Source organism: Bombus vosnesenskii, unplaced genomic scaffold, assembly GCF_011952255.1.
Source record: "Bombus vosnesenskii isolate JDL3184/JDL3185 unplaced genomic scaffold, Bvos_JDL3184-5_v1.1 scf7180000013265, whole genome shotgun sequence".
Classification (NCBI taxonomy): Eukaryota; Metazoa; Arthropoda; class Insecta; order Hymenoptera; family Apidae; genus Bombus; species Bombus vosnesenskii.
This window is the reverse complement of record NW_022882925.1, coordinates 1,029,738-1,049,134: the sequence shown is the minus strand read 5'-3', so window position 1 is coordinate 1,049,134 and position 19,397 is coordinate 1,029,738. Positions and strand designations below refer to the sequence as shown.

Genomic DNA, 19,397 nt, shown 5'->3' with positions numbered 1-19,397 from the left:
TGGCCTGTAGCTTCTTTTTTAGTTTCCGATTATCGCCGAACTTTCATACTAATCCTAACAAATTCATAAGACACTGATCGAAGAGAAGAATAATGAACGACAATGAATAGAATGACATGTAATGATGACAATGATAGCAATGATCACAACGATATATCAATGGAAATGATTAAAACCAACCAGCCTCTAGCATCTTGCAATATTCATTTATCCTCAATATTTTCAGTATACATAAAAATCAATAAATAATAATTTTACATAGATAAATATATATTTTATATATATCTACTATACTTTTGTGGTAAAATATTTCTGCAGGCCTTTTTATAGGCCCGTTCCTTTCTTTTTAATTACAAAGAGCTAAATCGCCCTTTGAATCACGCAATAGTTACAAATTTTATATATATATTTAATATACAAGCGGTTCTTTTCTTATCGGTATAGCTCACATGTACTCACACAGTTCCATTGTGCCAATCTTAAAACATTTATAAAATATCTCCGATTTCGACATAAACGAAAAACATTCGAAAATTATTTCGAATTATTTTTGCCCTATTAAGCGTACAGCCACTTTGTTCGTAATATTTTCTCTATCCAAGAAAACTGTAATATTCGAGACAGGAGATGAGAATGAATCGAAATCGTGCATTGTCGCGAATACATATATCTTAATACTAGTTTGAATAACTCTCTAATCAGAGCTAAGCCGACGATAAAAGAAGTTCGCTTCGCGTTGCTCAAGATGAATGGTATACTTCCCGTCTAGCAGCAAATATTCGAGTAATATGTAATACTCTGGACGAGCCGATGATTTCTTTCGTATAATTCACGACTGGCATTGCATCACAAACAATAGAGTATCACATATTGCTTTGTACTATTTTCCATATTAGGCTTTGCCGCAACGGGAGTCTTGGTGCATTGTCCTTTACGCGTTGGACTTTTGTACAATTATATTCAACGTTAAGAAAATACAAAAGTGCTTAAAAAGGTGGTATAATACGGAATACTACATGAGAAATTACCTGATCGCATTTCTTCTTATATGTCTCAAGTTAGAATCATTACTTTTATCCTGCATCTTCCAAAGTCTCTCTTTTATTAATACTAAAGAGACCTGCGTATATATCGCAATAAAACATTGTAAAAAATTTATTACGTAGCAGATTCCTAGCATTGGAAGGAAATATGTATTAACTATGTGTTTCGACGGATATGGTCAAAGAACTGCCGCTTTAATATCCTATGTGACAATCTGTCCGTCGTCATCGTTTCGAATATGACAGAGAAATTCGATTGTTTTCATTTCTTGCAAAGTACCTGCACTATTGCAAGTCATCAATAGATGTGCTGTTGAAATCTATTCAAACGAAATAACATATAGTACTTACAAACAATTTCTAAATATTGGATAAAAAATAGTTTGCAAAAACGACTCTAAAATTTAATTTAATTCTATTAATTAGACCGACTTACGTACCTTAACTGGACGTTAGAAACATAATGCTTATTTAAAAGTTAAACGAACTATCGAAACTTTAAATATATAAACACTATCGATACTATCGATATCTCGCTGAAAACGTATCGTGTAATCGATACATGAGATTCTTACGACAAGACGCGCGATATTCAAATTCTTAATTCTCGTATGCTATACAGCTTATTATAATACCCATACTCGATGTTCACTTGTAACCCTAAAATAATTTCTCAATGAGATCGTAATACTACATTGTTGCTTTAAAAGTATACGCGTACGTTCTTCCGTAAATAGGAACAAAGTTCCTTATTAAGCTGCCAAAGCCACTGAGTATAGGTCAACTTAATACAAAAATGTTTTAAGGCCATTACACAGTGTTCAAAAACGTTGAGATTTTGTATAAATGAAAAATATTTCAGCCTGTTAAATATAATTCGTCAAATTACAGGCAACGTTTAATACATTTTATAAATAATATAAAATTAGTAAAACTTCTTGATGATTTATTGTATTTTAATCGACTAATACTAAAATAACTAACTTGAAAGTACCATACCGTATAAAACCTATTATCGAACATTGATAAAATGTTATGAAAAACATTCTGACGGATAAAAAAATAGAAAATATATTCCTACTGTCCGCCTTATGTGTAATGAACCATTAATTGTTCGATTAAGAGACTCACGTGATCTAGCCATCCTAAGCGTAAGTATGGCAGTCGATATTACTGATATATAAAATGTACTCTCTCTTATGAGTATAAGTTACAAAATCATGGCAAAGAGCGCGTGAGTTTTTGGATGCAATACGAATTCTTTTGTTTTTCGCTTTTTTAGGCAAGATCGTTACTTTTTTTATGATGCATATAAAAGATAATCGCGAAATTACCCATCATTTTCTCACATATAAAAATTGAAAAAACATTCAAACCGTTTCTCTTCGCTGTGAATTCATTGAATTATTAATTTAACATAATCTATTCGCGTTGAAAGATCATCGATAAGAATCGAACTTACCATTTCCTTCCATTTAGATTGACTTGCACACACCGTATGCACAAAAATACACCGTTAAAAGTCCGTAATAAAATGTTCAATTCTTTCATCAACACTTTCAAACCATACTACTCAACGTTCTTGCAAAATACAAATTCGCTACAAGAATGTGGCAGTGTCAGAATACATTGGCAAGTATACTTTGCATTTTATCGTAAAAAGCAACGTTAGTACCAGAGGAAAAAGCAAATTGACTAGGAAAGAACTCGTTCTAGTCCAATATCACTGGGATTACAGCTTTCAAATGAATTGTTCAAAAAGTTCGATATCGGGGCCGTTCATCGGTCATCGATTATACACTGCCAATTATGTTTTTTTTTTTTTGCGTATAAACTTCGTCAAGAGTTTCGACGTGTAACATAATTGTTACATCTATTTCTCAGGTACTAACATTGAGAATGTATCATTGCAGTCTATTGAATTGAGATGGCACAAGGTTTAGGAACCTCTTCTAGCACTCAAATTCAGATGCTGTTATGGCATTTAGGTCTTTCATAAGGCCTTCTAAATTAGCCATCTCTTGATTTAATTCTTCTGTACTGTAAGAAGGCTGTAAAAAATAAAAACAAATAGTTCAGCATCTTATCTCATGGTCGAATGTAATAGAAGTAGTTGAAATTCCTTTATCTTTTCTTTATAACACTATGATATAAAATTAAAAGATTACCTTCAACCGTTCAACTTCTTCCGAAGTGTGCACCGGATTTGAAACTGAGGCTAATCTATTCTTTGCTAACTGTGTAGAACTTTGTGGTTTCTTGTATGGACTTCCAGACATTGTAGGTCTTACTGTTACTTGAGAAACTAAAGAACACAACAAAAAATATCATAATACACATGCAAGATGAGATAGGCTATAAAAACAATAAACGATGGGGCTCACCGCCGTGTTTTTGTTGGGCTGGTGTTGAAGGTGCAGACTGAGGTGGAGGTGCTGGCACGCTAAAACTTTTCAAAGGATGTCCCTGCATCCTTTTACTACCGCTACCACCATCAACTCCACCACCTACACTTGATGGTTGATTATTATTGCTATAGTGTCCTGAAGCGTATTGAGTATTTCCACTATAGGACTGACCACTTGTACCATATGATAATTGCTTTAAATATAAATAATTTATATGAAATGGGATTCTTTATTTAAGTGTTTATTACCAACTGTATAAGAATCTTACTTGACTTTGCATTGGTTCATACGAAGTTGAAATATTACAAGAGTCTGGACTCGATTCCGGTGTTGGTTCTAAAGTAATGTGTGCTCGACTTAAACTGTATTGTGCTACAGTTCGAGGATAATTCTGTCTCACGGATGGCGTATCACTGCATGATGTATGAATTGTTGGCTGTGACATGCTTGTGTTTACAATCGGTGTGGCCGTCGCTATAGCTGTAACAAGTTCAGTACTTTGTCATACAGCTTAAGAGATTACATTTCATTAATATTATTGTATACAAATCAATATTATATACTATAGTCACAAAACATTACATCTCCTCGCTTAATTTTACTATTACTTACGTTGATGTAAAGATGCACTGTCAACGGGAAGTGTAATGAGTTTAGGTTTATGGCTTCCTCGACTATGTTGTCTACTCAGGGTTGAGCACTTCTCATCAGTGTTACCTAATGTTGAGTGAGTAAACATAAACCGAATACAAAAATCAGGAAAATGATAAACAAAATAGAATTTTCTTTCTAAAAAATCTTAACCGAGGTTCTAATGGCAAATAAAAAATCATTAAAACTACCTAATTATGTTAGAAATGGTATTAAATATTTGTATAACCATAATAAAATATATGGAGAGCTAAAAATTCAATGAAATGAATAAAATCTTGTAAGTATTGTGTTTGATGTGATGAAGTGTTTTGTTGAAAAATATTATCTTCAAAAACTTACCCATGTAACTTGGTACGTAAGTACGTTTATCCAATGAACTAGAATTTCCATGCACATTCTCTTGATTATAATCCTGGTTATTTGACCTAGGTAAGGTATTACTAGCTACACCGCTAGTAGATGCCTCTCCATTTATTGAAGATTTCTCAAGAGCTTTCAATTCCATTTGATCATGATGAATCCATAAATCGGGCGGTTTAATGTTTGTTTTTTGATTTGTGTCTTTCATGTATCTACACATTACAATTGTAATTTTTGTAAAAATAATGTTATACAAAACATATTGTAAATACATATATAATACATACCCTTTCTTCCTATCAGGCGAATCTGGATTGCGCTTGCAACATACAATTACAACCACCACTGTTATACCAGTGGTTAAAACAATAGAAGAACCCACAATAACATAGATTAAGAAATTTGAAAGTCCACGTCCATCTGTAAATTAATTCCAAAGTTTAGTAGTTGTAATAGTAACAACAGTAATATTGATGATAGTGCAATCACAATGCAGTATTTACATTACCTCTCATCACTCAATTTACACTTTAAAGTACATGCTATGCTAAAAACAAAAAACTAAAGAAGAATAATGTCTTACCTCGATCATGCAATTCATCATAGACATCCATACCACTGCCTAGCATAAAAATAAAAAAATATAGTAATAAGACACCGACATAACACATACGATATGAAGAGATATAAAGATATAGTAGTCACTATAAATAGCACTATATACGGAACACTGAACAAACTTTCGAAACTAAAAAAATTGTGTAGTACGTGCATATACACTTATAAGAATTAAATGCTTACTTTGAGGCGTCTTGAATGGAACAGTTGTAGAAAAAGGACCGTATCCTTTTGAATTCCGTGCTTGGATCTTGAAGTAGTAGGTTGTACTTGGTTGGAGGCCCTTCACAATGCACTCAGTTTTATCTCCAACTACGGCTTCCAATAACCAATCACGATCCCATTTCGTATTATCAATCGAATAAAAAGTAATATATCCTGAAACAAATGTATGCATCATTATTATTATACACTTTACACTACTATTAAAAGTATTAATGAGTACCTGTAATTGGTCCATTTGGTTGTTTAGGAGGTTGCCAACGCACTAAAACTGAAGTTGGACGGTCTCCGATACTCTGAATCATCAAATCCCTGGGCGCGGAACTAGGTGCAGCTTCTTGAGTTTGATTCGTAACAACCATACTCCAAAGCGATTCTCGTTTTCCCTAAATAATTACTAAGTTATTTAAATACCCTTATATATAATTAGATATTCTTCGAAATAATAAATTATAAATACCTTAACAAGCTTGACTGCAAATTCATATATCGTATTGGGTTTTAAATCATTTATCATGCAATTAAGATCAGTTGCATTATGATATTTATAACGAGGGTTGCTGCTATGATGATGTGACGTATAACGTGCTACGTAATATCGATTATCCGTTACGAACTGTAATGTTATTATTTCTTTTTAATAAGGTTTCCTAATTTAGTATAGTATATTAATATAAACATTTACGTACTTGAGTTTTTGGCAAGGTTGTATCAGTCCAGTATAGTACGACTGTAGTGTCAGACAGAACAGCGGCTTTAAGACCAACAGGTGGTAGTAAAGGCACAGAAAATTCAGATACAGAACGTTCCGTAGTTCTCACGTTTGCATATGCTGGTTGACCATCGCCAGCATCATTCGTTGCTCTTAGTGATATAACATACTCAGTGATTGGTTCTAAATAAAAAAGAAAGATAATATAACATATCTAACACGTTTATGACTTCATGAAACTACAAATTTGACTATTCACCTAATTGATCTATAGTAAAAGACCGTTCTTTTCCATCAAGAAGTCGAACTTCAACATCAGGGACTCCCTTTCCCCATCCAAGTTTATATCCCTTTACTTTAATACTTTGATCTTTCGGTGGATTCCAAAAAACTTGTATATAATCAGACATTACTTTTGCTGTAAATATATAAACAAAAAATATGTTTAACATATATGAATTAAAGCTCACAGTAACATAAAAAGTTTTAAGAATTTACTAACTTCTTAAGTTGCTGGGTGTATTTGGCACTCGGTTTTCATCAGATTCGGTTTCGTATGTTTCTATCTGTATCCATTCTGTCCAAGGTCCAGTTCCATTAACGTTTAAGGCACATATACGAACTTGATAGACAACATGTTTTTCAAGTCCAGTGAGTACTCGTGAACGTTGATTTCCTTCAGTTGTTATAGTTACCGGCTGTGAACCGCGATCGTAACGACGATAACGAATTTTATAACCAGTGACAATTCCATTTTGTCCTTCGAGTGGCGGTTCCCATCTTATTATAATACTCTAAAAACAAAAATAGCAAAAAGCTATACAATGATACTCGAATTGTTCAATATTTTTATCTATGGAATTCTAAATGTAATACCCACTGTAGGACTAACTGGTTCTACTGTAACATTGTGTGGTGGTTGAGTAGGTTGTGCACTATAAGTCCGGACTACGATATCTCTACTAAACACGCCAGGACCGTTCTCGTTTACAGCCTGAACTTTAATACTATATTCCGTATAAGGCACGAGATCTACTAATTCGTGCATCGTACTAGTAGTTTCACGCGTTATGTCCTCATTGTCACCCTTTAAGTAAAAATTTAACATTTAATACATTATATTAAGTAATTATTAACATCTTTTATTCAAAACGATATACCTCTACAAATGTAATTATGTATTTAGAAATTCTTCCATTGACTACTTGTGGCTTTTCCCAAGATAACGCAATGCTCACACTGCTTGTAGCATGTCCCTCTAAATTCAGTGGAGGTCCAGGGACATTGGCCTATTGCAATAATAAGTTTGTAATACTTCGGTCATGGAATAATACGTTTAATTTACTAGATATGTTTGAAATTATAGACAGACCTCAGTAAGTGTGGTAACTTGTAATATTTCGCTGGACATTCCGGACATCCCTCTTTCATTCACGGCGACCACTCGAAATTGATACGTCATACTTGGTTGTAAACCCTGTATTACTGCCTCTAATTTTTGTTGCCTATGAGTAACTCGTTCTCTGTAAGATTTTACTATTGTATAGAAGATGCAACTAAACACGAACCATAAGTGCATTTATCGAGGAACTAATTGTCACCTTTGAACACCTTCTTGTTTGTAATAAATATAGTAATTTAGAATCTCTCCATTTCTATTCTCGGGTTCTTGCCACCGTAAAGTTACGAATCTAGCAGTGACAATGACGTGACTTAAATTCCTTGGTGCTGACGGGACACTTCCTTCTATTGACTCCAAGCTGTCTGTGTCATCTACAAAATGGGATTTTGGGTCGTAAAGGGAATTAGGAAATTTAACAGATCCAGGCAGATCTGCAGGATCATCAGAGGGACCAATGGAAAGCGGTGGATTGGGGGTAAATGCAGACATTGTGTGACCTAAAAGGGTACTTGGGTGCTGCCACGTTTTATTATACAATTGCCGATGCAATAGTAACTTCTTTTTAGGAACTGTCTTTGGGGTAGTTGATTTATGGGGATTTGCCTTTTCTGAATACATATGTTAGCATGCAACACAGTTAAAAAAGGAGGAAACACAAATGAAAAATAATTAAATTAAAATTTGTACAAAAAAAAATAGAAATTAAATATAATATACGTTATGCTCTCAAATAAATAAATAAAAAATATATAAACTAATAAATATATTAAATAAACGCAAAAATAAATTTTACTACAAAAAATTATTTAGATTGTACATATAGGAAATTGAATATAGATAATTTCAATTGCAGAACTCACTAGGCTGATTAATTGTTAAACGTGCTGCAGCTTGTACACTTCCAGCAGAATTTGTTCCTATGCATTGGAAGATTCCAGCATCTATCAGTAGTAGGCCGTTAATTCTAAGGTTGTAACTAAGAAAGAAACATTTATTTCAATTTCTTATACTCTATGAATTATTTTGATCCATTTTCAGTGATAGTTAGTAAACATACCCATTCACAATTTGCCAGTATGCACTTAAGGTAATACGTTCTCCATTTTTGAGCCATGTAATTTTCGGTTCTGGTTTGCCATAAATTTCGCATTCAAATTCTAAATCTTGATTTTCACTAGCTACCTTATCTTCTGGCTTTCTAATAAATCTTGGTGGAACTATATAGGTAATAAAACAATGATATAGCATCAAATAGTGTAGAATAAAATGAATATGTGGAAATACTGATAGTGAAATTAGAATACCTTGTACAATTAAATCAGCAGCTGCATCTAATGTTTCAACTTCATTTTCTGCACGACATTGATAAGAACCATCATCTATTTCTTGAACATTACTTATCACAAGACTGGAAGCAGCAACTCTACTGTACCTAAACAATTAAAAAAGAAACTTAAAAATTCAACTTCTCCATCTTATATACATCTTGACTGCATACCTAGATTGAAAAGATGTTAAATCAATGGCAACACCATCTTTCAACCAAAGTATACTTGGTTTTGGGTAGCCATTGGCAGCACACTCAAGTGTGACTGTTGATTCTTCAATAGTCATTTGTTGTAATGGCTTAGCAATAAAGACTGGTGGAGTACTTTCTTGATCTATAGCAGCAGGTAACAAATTAATATCTGCTAGTTTATAGAGATCATGTTTAAAGATTTACACTAACCAATATCACTTGTTAACAATCCTAATTGTGCTTTATTACTGAGTCTAGATTGTCCATAACTACTAGCACTACACCTGTATGATCCAATATCTTGTATATTAACATCATCAATTTCTAATGCACCTGATGGCAAAATTGTCATTCTATCATCAAGCAGCAATGGATGTTCATCTTTTAACCATTGTATAATCAATGAACTGGAGGATGTGAGAAGTGTACAACTTAAATATGCAATTTGTCCTGGATAAACCATAGTATCTTGAGGTTCTCTTTCAAATCCTGGCAAACCTTTAAAACAACATTTTTACATGATTTTGATTCACAATAACTTGAAAAGCTTATATTGGTCCTAAATACTAACTTGCAATTTTAATTGTGGCAGTTCGAGAAACAATAGCCCCAACATCATCTACAGAAGCTAAACATTGATAGCTTCCAGTCAATACCAGACTACTATTCCTAACACTATTTATATACAAAGATCCATTAGCTAATTGAGATCTATAAAAAGAAAAAGGCATGATAAAAGAAAACCTTCATCTAAGAACAAAGTAATATCATTTTAGACCTTAATACCCTTACCGGTAACTATCTCCAATAAAATTAATCGGTTGTCCATCGTCAGTTCTCCACTGTATACTGGGTTTTCCAAAATCACTTTTTGCTTCACAATCTAATCTAGCAGGACTTTCCTGTTCAACCACTACATCTTGTGGCTCGATAGTAAAATACAATCCACCTGCATTAGCTGTTACAAGAAAATACTATTTTTAATTATAATTCTTAACAAATAAAATTAAGGATATAAATTTATTCTATCACTTTCCTAAACATTACCTAAATGTGCTACAAAAAATTTCTACAAAAATTGCTACAAAAATTTTGTAAAGCGAAGTTTTAATGAGCATCTATCTTACCAACTAACAGAGGGATAAAGGATAACATTATAGCCATAACATCATCAAGTCTCAATTGTGTTTTGGTAAGTTATCTCATACGTGCGTAGGTGGATAAGTATCATAATGGTACATGTTGAAAAAATTATTAGAGGTTTAGGTATAAGAGGAGAGATACGAGTGTGTTGTAAAGTAACTGGAGAGAAGAGTGGGGATGAAGGGTCGGCAACCCTACGCAAGCACCCTTTAGCCCTTTAACGAGACACCCGAGCCGAGTGCCTAAATTCTTCTTTTTTTCCTTTCTTTTCTTTCTTTTGTAGGGCTTTGCGATCGCCCGATACCACGTATAGAACGACGACGCAGGACGATTCAACATCTTTTCTGAATAATTCTTTGTCAGAACAAAGAAATAAGAAAAATCTGAAGGAGCCATTTTATGGGACGCGATGCGAACGATTTCCAGTGAATGCCTAGACCCTATTGTTTAATTCCAAGCAATCGATATGCTTATGGATTATTCCTTTTTACAGAACAAATAACAACGAACAAAAGGAATTTCTGAATAATCTCTTTATGGAGTTAAAAACGTGTAAATTCGTTGGCAGTTTATCGCGGCGTTTCAATTATTTGAAATATTGTTTAACAATGAGATATTTCGTATTAAACGGTTTTGTTTCTTTATCTACATTCACGCAGCAGACTTTAAAGATCGACACGGCCGAAGAATTCTAGCCAGCTCGTTAGAGTTCTCTCAAGAAATTCTTAAGGATCTTCTCTTTAAAAGAGTCGCATTATACGCAGATAATTGCGAAAATTTTCTCCGACCAATGATCTTTCGGTACAGGTAACTCATCTCTGAACTTTCTTATCAAGGAAAAGCCGTTGAAAAAATATTAAGAAGCTCTATGAATGAAAATGTTACAAAACCCTTGTAGGCATATTGAAATAATTTTATTTAATACGCCGTTAATGTAATATTGCTTCTTTTTCATAATTCCAAGTATGGTCAGGTATCAATAACCCCAAGGAAAGAAGAATTCCTTATATTTATTCAAATTAATAATAGTTAGTGGTACAAAGCTAGATATTTGAAAGCAATCTTTCACTTCTTTTGGTTGTCCTAATAGTAGAAAGTAGCGGTTTTTTATGCCAGAATTTCTGTAAATTATCAACAACGAATCTGATAATGACAGAGACTAAAAATAACAGTTATTCTTAGAATTTTATGAAAAATATCGAAAAGGTTTTTAACCATCTATAATGTTTATTCATAATTAAAATCATTTAAACTAAGATATGAATTCTTATACCATAACTTTTTTAATTTCGCTTATAACGGTTACGATCCCTAGTTAATAGTACACAAAATTGTCAAATATTTCTAATAGTAATCAATTCCGTATTTAGTAACATGACAAATATCAACATTATACAATTACTTAAAAAATAATGAGTAATCGTATCAATTTTAGTAATAACTAGTTCAATCGATACTTCCATAAAATTGAGAAGCACTGTCGGTTATTGGGTTACAGTTTCACGCTCACGGTGGTCTGTCACCTTCCTGTGCAACCTTCGCGGAGGAACAAACACGTCTTCAGCGATCGACAGAAGTAATTTATATCTCTTACATATTAAACTTCTTTCTTCGTTCAAATCCTATTCGTCGCTTTTTCATTATAATGTGTCTAATAATAATTTCAATTTTTACCACCACGCTAATGCAGTAAACTTCGCGTAGTCAAAAAACCTATGAAATAGTATGAATTATTTCGTTGAATCGATCGGATCAGTGCTTGCGGTTTTCGAACATAGTTCTTGAACTTTTGATATTTTTACGCTTCAAGATTAATCCCATTAATTCATAAGTGGTATCATTAAGTTATTGGGGACCATAACAATTATAGGTTAGATTACTTACTTTTGGAATTTTTAATTTAATTTGATTATATTATTCTAATCATGAAAAATGTCAAATACAAAGTTAAATGAAATACTATGAATTTTAATGATTTGCCATAAATTATAGTTATCTATAACTCAACGATACTACTTGAACATTAATCATTGCGAAAGTGTAAAGGTGGATGCTGAAAAGAGAAGTTTCATGAAATATAACATATTATATATCAATCAATTCATTTAAAGTCATAGGTTACAAAAATACTAAAATTATTTTGCACGAGGTAATTATTATTCAAATATTTCGATTTTCGAACTTTTGATATTTTTGTATTTCTAGATTAATCCCATTAATTCCTATTGCGAAAGTATAAAAGTGGATGCTTCGAAGGGAATAAGAAAAAGGGAAGAAGAGAAAGGAAGGAACGTGCGAAATTTGGCGCCCGATAGCGCCACGACGGTGCATTCTCAAGGAAAATAAACCGTTCGCCGTCTGACTATTTGATTTATGAGCGCGGGCGACAACCTACCGCACGGCATACCGAAATAGATCAAGAGGAAAACCATTGCAATGCATGCGCGAGGTAAATCTGTCGCGGGAACAACCACTGCACCTTATTTTCTATCAGACATCAGTTTATACATCTTGTTTAGTAGCATAACGGGAGAGAAAGAAATACTAAGAATCAGACAGAAGAAGAGAGAGAAAGAAGAAAAACGAGAGTATCACGTACAATCTTACAAGTCTTGATGTTATCTCGAACAAGTTAGATGTATCGGATAATTTCCTGAAAATAAGGTTCACGTCATCGACGTAAGGATCATTTCGCATCGCCAACCATTTTATTGAGTTTCATAGAACAATTATGACTGCGGTAGAATAACTTGAGAATGGTACTTTCCCCCTATATCCATAACCATACTGTATCTTTTAATTTAATTACCTGGTAAGAAATAATTTAACCTCGTTCTTTTTCTTGTGTTTTTTTCGATTCACAAATGCTTGAACGCATTCGTCACCTCTCGTGAATTTCCGCGCGTCAATAAATCTCCTGAATTTTTTCACAGCGCGGATTAATTTGCGGAGCGAGTTCGTACGTCTGTAGAAGTTGGCAAGGGAAGGAGGGAGAATGTTGAAAAACGCGGTAAAAGTACTCGACATGTGACGAACAGACCGTGAAGGAAGGCAAGGTACATATACATCGCGGTACGACAAATCTACACAGTGACTCATAAATACTGATGAATCGGAAACGATGGGGAGAAAGATGTTGCGACCCTCCTACAGGGAAATCAATTAATCGTTTACAAAGTCGGGGTTGTCGGGTGACGTTAAGACGTATGGATAAGCCACGGGAATCTAAGATTGATTTTTGCGACTGATACATTTATTCCTCGAACCGGATTCTTCCATCTTTCTCTCTCGTATCTTCTTTGTACCGTGACTGTTACTTCCGTTCAAGGTGCTGTTCCACGAAACGTCAAAGAAGAATGAGAATCAAGGAAGCAACGTACTGCCTTGAAAGGATAACACACTCACATGCATACCTATACCTTAGTATAGCGGTAATAGAATTGCTACCGTATTACACGTTTGAACAAGTGTAATTTCTTTTCAAATCAAATAATCGAAACGAAGTAAATGATTAAAATTAATTAAGAATTCTTTATCAAGATGAAAGAAAATATCTTAGGTAAATCACCCCATATATCAATATGCACGCACATACATCGCGTGGGCGCTGACCATTAAGGTGTCGTTACGACATCAGTCGCAGAATACACACGTTTGTAAATACCACTTTACATGGATTACATTTGAACGCCTGTATGTTGTACGATCCATTCCGTATTTGGGCTACCAGCGTTAGAGTGGATCTTCGTACACTGGACATACATCACGAACAAGTCCTTATATGCGTACATTGTATAAGAGAAAATGGAAAAACACAAGGAAAGATTCCCAATCCTTTTTTCACATTGGATCAATTAATATAGAGTTTCAGTTCATCGAACTGAAACTCGAGGGTTCACAAGGCTAGCAAACTTCTGTTTGCATTGATCCATAATTGTTCTGCAGTTTACTGCACATCAGTATAATCGTATCTCGGGCAAAGTTAACTGGTTTATTTGAGGAACGCACCCTTTTAAGACCCCTTTCAGTGTTTGTATACTTCTCCACCATGACGAGCCGGAAATGGATCTTTATATCTAACTAGACGAACGTATGTAATGATCAAAGCAAACAAAAAGAATAATAAGGGGGATAATTCTGGCCATATTTTTATCATACGGTGCGATGGTAAAAAGAATAGGATGTTTAATTTTTTGCGTGGGTAGGTCTGCTGAGATAGATTAACATAGCGACGCTGAATGTTTAGCACATGCATTTCCTATCACGATAAAATCGTAAGGAGAGGCCTGCCGCATTGTTGGAATACTCCGCTGAAGTGTTTAAACACAAATGCTTCCAGCGGTGTAACCTCTATAATAAATCTGTAATATAGAAGTCCGAAACTTTTATTTTCGCTTGTAGTGTACTATGCGGTAGAACAATGATCTCTAGTTCTGGCTTAAATTTCTTCCAATTCATTGTTACTTTTATCAAGGGACCTATACAGTTCTCGTTATTACGACAAGGGATGTGTCTCCATCCAGATCGTTGCAATCGGAAATACACCCCGAATCACCCCCTTATACTACCATCCTTCTCTACATCAATAATAGCCACCCGAAATGCAGTGCTTCTCAACTTTATCTTTTAAAACACTTACAAAATAAGCATTAATCGTTAGAAATACTTGTTCACATGCACACGATGATATCGTTCATACATTCGTTCGTCTTGATCGACGTATAAAGTCTCGAGTCTTAAACGGCTCGTTATTTAATTCGAACTTGCGCAGTGATAAATGATTTAATTAAACAACTACTTACATAATAATTCTACTTGATGAAAGTATGTTGCGCATAACAAAAACATAAACGATCTCTGTTTTGCAATTTGTAACGTTCTCTATATGCGCGTCTATGCGTGTATACGTAGGTAGATTTATAAGATTTAACAATCGGATTCTAAATGTACATTAATATCTGGAATTCGTAATTTTGTTACTCGTTTGACTAAAAAATTATATCAGTACCTTGCAGCTTGAAGTCTAGGTTATAAGTTTCAAGCATTTTCAAAGACGTAATCTCTAATATTAAGAGATTAGCAAACACAAAATCGCAGAATAGTTTCGTAAATATTTGCTTACTACTAGATTAGACGGGATGCAAACAGTGGTAACTGTAAAACGATACGCAATGATGTTTCCCCGTTTCCATGCTCATCGATAAAACATCAGATAAGATATAATAAAATCACTTTGCACTTTTAGCTATAGAAATGAATGAAAAAGTATTTTCATAATATATCTGCTAGTGACAACTTTATCCTCCACGGACAACTACATTTTCCCTTTCATACGTGTGAATGTGCCAGTGATTTAAATCAATTTCTAATAATAAGATATCTCAATGAAATTCACGATAAATACATTATTCCAGGTAAAAATAATATAAATTAACATACCTTCATACTAAGAACAAGTTAGACTTACCCAATACGATGAATGTCAACAAAGCCAACGGGATAGGAAGAATACGCGGCTCCATTGGGCCAGCGGGTGTCACAGACTCCGACGCGTACAAAAACCCAGTGTAGTTTCTTCACACGATTGCTGCACGAGCATATAATGTCCTGTCGAGCGAATACATGCCAATTTTTTTGACTCACCGTCGCGCATTAAACGACAGATTGAGTCTCGCATCCACAAACCTCATTTTTCCACAACACTATCGCGAATCCAACGGCAGAACATGGCTAAAAGACAACTACACACCTCCTCATTGTCTCGAGTCTACCGACGTTCTGACTAGCGCCGCCATTTCGTGGGCATCTCGCGATAACAGCGGCATCATTGAGACTTTACTGAATTAACAGGTGGTTTAAACAATCCTAAAAACCAGCTACGTTTTTTATTATTTCTGGGGATGGAAAATCTATACGTCTGTCTCTCTGTGTCTGTCTCTCAAAACATTCATCGTTATTACATATTATACATCTCATTTATAATTTCTTATTTGTCACGTAAATGAAATATTAAGTGATACGAAAAATATTGTATACACTTATTTTGTATTATAATTGTGTTACAAAAATGATATTGCTGCGTGATTTTACAATTGTTTACAATAAACTATTAATATACCTTCATTTTAATTCTTATGCGAAACACACATGTGAGGAGATCTAAGGATTATAAAATTCGATTGTGTGTATCTAGAGATAACCATGTTTATGGTGGCGGTATCAAGCGTCTTTCTGATTTGAGGTTATGTTTCTGTTGTATTTAAAAGAAATACGTAAATAAACGTTCATGTAGTCGTCAAATGCATGTATTTTTGCAATTTCATTGAGTTATTTTTGTAAGAAAGTTACGGTGAGTTATAAGGTTAAGAGAGAGATAGAAATTTAATTGTAATTCACGAATTTGTTAGTATTATATTTGTTACCACTCCAATTTGTCTGTAGTAAACTTATTATTTATATCATTTTTATAAAAACCTACATTTAAGGCTAATTTACTATATTATATAAACTTAAATGTTATTAAGGGAGGATTTTTCAACTGAAACAATCTAATTCTTATCATAGATATTTTAAAATAAACAAAATGTCAGGCGGCATGCTTTATGGAGGAGATGAAATTGGAGCCTTAGTATTTGACTTGGGTCATCATTCTTTAAGAGTTGGTTATGCTCAAGAAGATACCCCTAAAGCTGAAATTCCAGCAGTTATAGGTGTAGGAGAAGATGGCAATTGTACAGCAACAAAAACAGAACCAATGGACATTGATGATAAAAAGCCAGACAACAATATTACACAATCTGGGACCAAGTATTATATTGATACTACTGTACTTCATGTTCCAAGAAGCAATATGGAAGTTGTAAGTTACATGAAGGATGGGATGATTGAGGATTGGGATCATTTTGAGAAGGTAATGTAGAAATATAATATTCTACAGTAAATTTCATTTTCATGTGTATAGAATATAGATATATCTGAGTATGTGTTTTAATAGGTTTTAGATTATACCTATTCCAAAGTAATTCAGTCAGATGCAGAATATCATCCAGTACTGTTTTCTGAATCTCCATGGAATGTACGCAGTAAAAGAGAAAAACTGACTGAACTAATGTTTGAAAAGTATAATGTACCAGCCTATTTCCTTGTCAAAAATGCGGTTCTTGCTGCTTTTGCAAATGGTAGAGCAACTGGTATTGTAGTTGACAGTGGTGCAACACATACTTCTGCTGTACCAGTTCAAGACGGTTTTGTATTAACACAGGCAATAGTTAAATCTCCACTTGGAGGAGATTATATAAGTATGCAATGCAGACAATTTCTTCAGGTATAAATATGGTTGTAAATATTCTTTTATGATAGTGTAGAAGATGGATAACTGTATTTTCAAAATAATAACAGGATAATGACATTGACTTGTCCCCTTCTTACATGGTGGGTAGCAAAGAAGTTGTTAAAGATCATGAAAAACCAAGATGGGTAAGAAAGAAGGGATTACCTGATGTTACTAAATCTTGGCATAATTATATGGTAAAGAAACTTATACAGGACTTCCAAGCTACAGTGTTGCAAGTATCAGAAACTCCATATGATGAAAAAATTGTTTCCACAATTCCTGCAGTTCAATATGAATTTCCTGCTGGATATCATCAGGTAAAAATTAAGTAATATACAATTATCAAAAAAATTGAATAGTTAGATATTTAATAAAACAATAAAATAAAATTTCAAGGATTTTGGAAGTGAAAGATTTCGTATACCAGAAGCACTTTTTGACCCCAGTATGGTACAAATGCGTGGTGGTCTGGTTGGTAATACTATGTTAGGAGTAGGTCATATTGTTACAACTAGTGTAGGCATGTGTGATGTTGATGTAAGACCAGCACTTTATGGTAGTGTTGTTGTGACTGGTGGCAATTCATTCATTCAGGTATATATTAATAAAAAATGTTAATTTCATATCAACAATTTTTCATAATTTTTAACATTCATATAATATCATACAGGGCTTTCCGGAACGTTTAAACCGAGATCTTTCCATGAGAATTCCATCTAGTATGAGGTTGAAACTAATTAGTGTAAATGGATGTGCTGAACGACGATTCGGAGCTTGGATCGGTGGATCAATTTTGGCTTCAATTGGAACTTTCCAACAAATGTGGATATCAAGCCAAGAATATGAAGAAAGCGGCAAAAGCCAAGTAGAACGAAAATGTCCTTAAATAGAAACATAAGCTATTTCCATATGTCCTTTCTTAATAATATTATCAGTACTTGTACAAATATATTTCTGATAAATGTGTTAAGGAAATAACTATAAATTGATACATCTGATACAATTAAGTCTGATATGCAATCATGAAAGATTTGGATTTTTTTTTATAATATTCATTTAAGTGTGTTCTACATATTGACCTAAGACATGGATAAGTATGTTCTACTTATGTGTATTACTGAAATCTGTAAAATATGTAGTCAAACATGAAAATTTTATTTATTATTAATGCACAACATAGACGCAATAAAATGTTATAAAGAATGGTGTATAAAGAATTGTACTAAGATTTTTATAAAAACTTGCAGTAAAAGGCTGTGTCTTTGAAATCTTCATGATTACTGTTGTTCCTCCACATATGTTTCCTCTTGAAATTAACTTTAATTCTAGGGACAATTCTCCCTCATAGAATACTACAGTAAAATATAGCTTTCTTTTTAAAGTTCCTCCTTGTCATTATACTTAATATTCTATGGTAAAGATGTGCAAATAATATATGATCCAAGTATATAACTTCAAAGGAGACTAGACATATTCATTAAATGACTATTCCCGTATGGCTATATACTTCCTTTTATACGTTTTAGCAAAAAGTACTCCACAAAGCAAATATGTCATTATGCTCTTAATAATTTAGGGCAACAATTAAACGTGTTAAACTTACAATGTTTCACTGTTTAAAAGTAGTTGTCCAGTAATGACGGAATGAGTCCTAAACATGGACAAAATCTAAATTGTGTGGAAACATAGTTTTTAAATGTGCAAATAAAATGTGTTTATTATTATAAATCAAATATCTGAATAGATAGCCAAATACAATGAATATTAGAGATTATGTTTTCATAAATCAACTAGTTCTTAAATTTGTTGGACTTTATCCAATAAGTATTGTGAGATATGTTATATGTATTAGTTGTATTATGCTTATTATTATACCACAAATAACAATGATTTATACAAATTGGAATGATTTAAACATTGTTATGGAAATAGGGTTTGCATATTTCTAAAAATGAAGTAATCAACATTTCTTGTAAATAAAAT

General features: G+C 33.4%; 2 protein-coding genes and 1 long non-coding RNA gene across 9 annotated transcripts; 2 read left to right on the top strand and 1 right to left on the bottom strand.

Annotated features, from left to right (window-relative positions):
• Window positions 1-184: 184 nt before the first annotated feature.
• LOC117243063 (neogenin) lies at window positions 185-15,879 on the bottom strand. Of its 4 annotated transcripts, none has more exons than XM_033510230.1 (27): window positions 15,767-15,879; window positions 15,549-15,668; window positions 9,731-9,896; window positions 9,510-9,649; window positions 9,149-9,436; window positions 8,918-9,080; window positions 8,724-8,851; window positions 8,477-8,636; window positions 8,280-8,395; window positions 7,619-8,027; window positions 7,390-7,540; window positions 7,178-7,306; window positions 6,898-7,104; window positions 6,520-6,811; window positions 6,277-6,435; window positions 5,995-6,200; window positions 5,766-5,921; window positions 5,529-5,691; window positions 5,267-5,461; window positions 5,049-5,087; window positions 4,753-4,885; window positions 4,445-4,677; window positions 4,064-4,168; window positions 3,720-3,931; window positions 3,428-3,644; window positions 3,212-3,348; window positions 185-3,094 (listed from the first exon to the last, which is right to left on the bottom strand). In XM_033510230.1, the coding sequence occupies exons 2-27, from the start codon at window positions 15,601-15,603 to the stop codon at window positions 2,996-2,998; spliced, it is 4,458 nt and encodes a 1,485-aa protein (XP_033366121.1). In that variant the 5' UTR covers window positions 15,604-15,668; window positions 15,767-15,879; the 3' UTR covers window positions 185-2,995. The 4 variants fall into 4 exon arrangements, with proteins under 4 accessions (XP_033366121.1, XP_033366120.1, XP_033366123.1 ...); XM_033510229.1 differs by having other exon boundaries at window positions 15,549-15,688; window positions 15,767-15,871; XM_033510232.1 differs by lacking the exon at window positions 15,767-15,879 and having other exon boundaries at window positions 7,619-7,790; window positions 15,549-15,760.
• LOC117243079 lies at window positions 11,505-15,632 on the top strand. 3 transcript variants are annotated; one of them, XR_004495386.1, is made up of 5 exons: window positions 11,505-11,657; window positions 12,287-12,530; window positions 12,604-12,893; window positions 13,015-15,417; window positions 15,496-15,632. It is a non-coding gene; the product is annotated as an uncharacterized LOC117243079 (long non-coding RNA). The 3 variants fall into 3 exon arrangements; XR_004495387.1 differs by having other exon boundaries at window positions 12,601-12,760; XR_004495385.1 differs by having other exon boundaries at window positions 11,506-11,657; window positions 12,601-12,893.
• Window positions 15,880-16,255: 376 nt separating the features above from the next.
• Window positions 16,256-18,694, top strand: LOC117243071 (actin-like protein 6B). Of its 2 annotated transcripts, none has more exons than XM_033510252.1 (6): window positions 16,256-16,430; window positions 16,646-16,991; window positions 17,076-17,405; window positions 17,480-17,731; window positions 17,811-18,008; window positions 18,085-18,694. In XM_033510252.1, the coding sequence occupies exons 2-6, from the start codon at window positions 16,665-16,667 to the stop codon at window positions 18,298-18,300; spliced, it is 1,323 nt and encodes a 440-aa protein (XP_033366143.1). In that variant the 5' UTR covers window positions 16,256-16,430; window positions 16,646-16,664; the 3' UTR covers window positions 18,301-18,694. The 2 variants fall into 2 exon arrangements, with proteins under 2 accessions (XP_033366143.1, XP_033366142.1); XM_033510251.1 differs by having other exon boundaries at window positions 16,305-16,322.
• The last annotated feature ends 703 nt before the right edge of the window (window positions 18,695-19,397 follow it).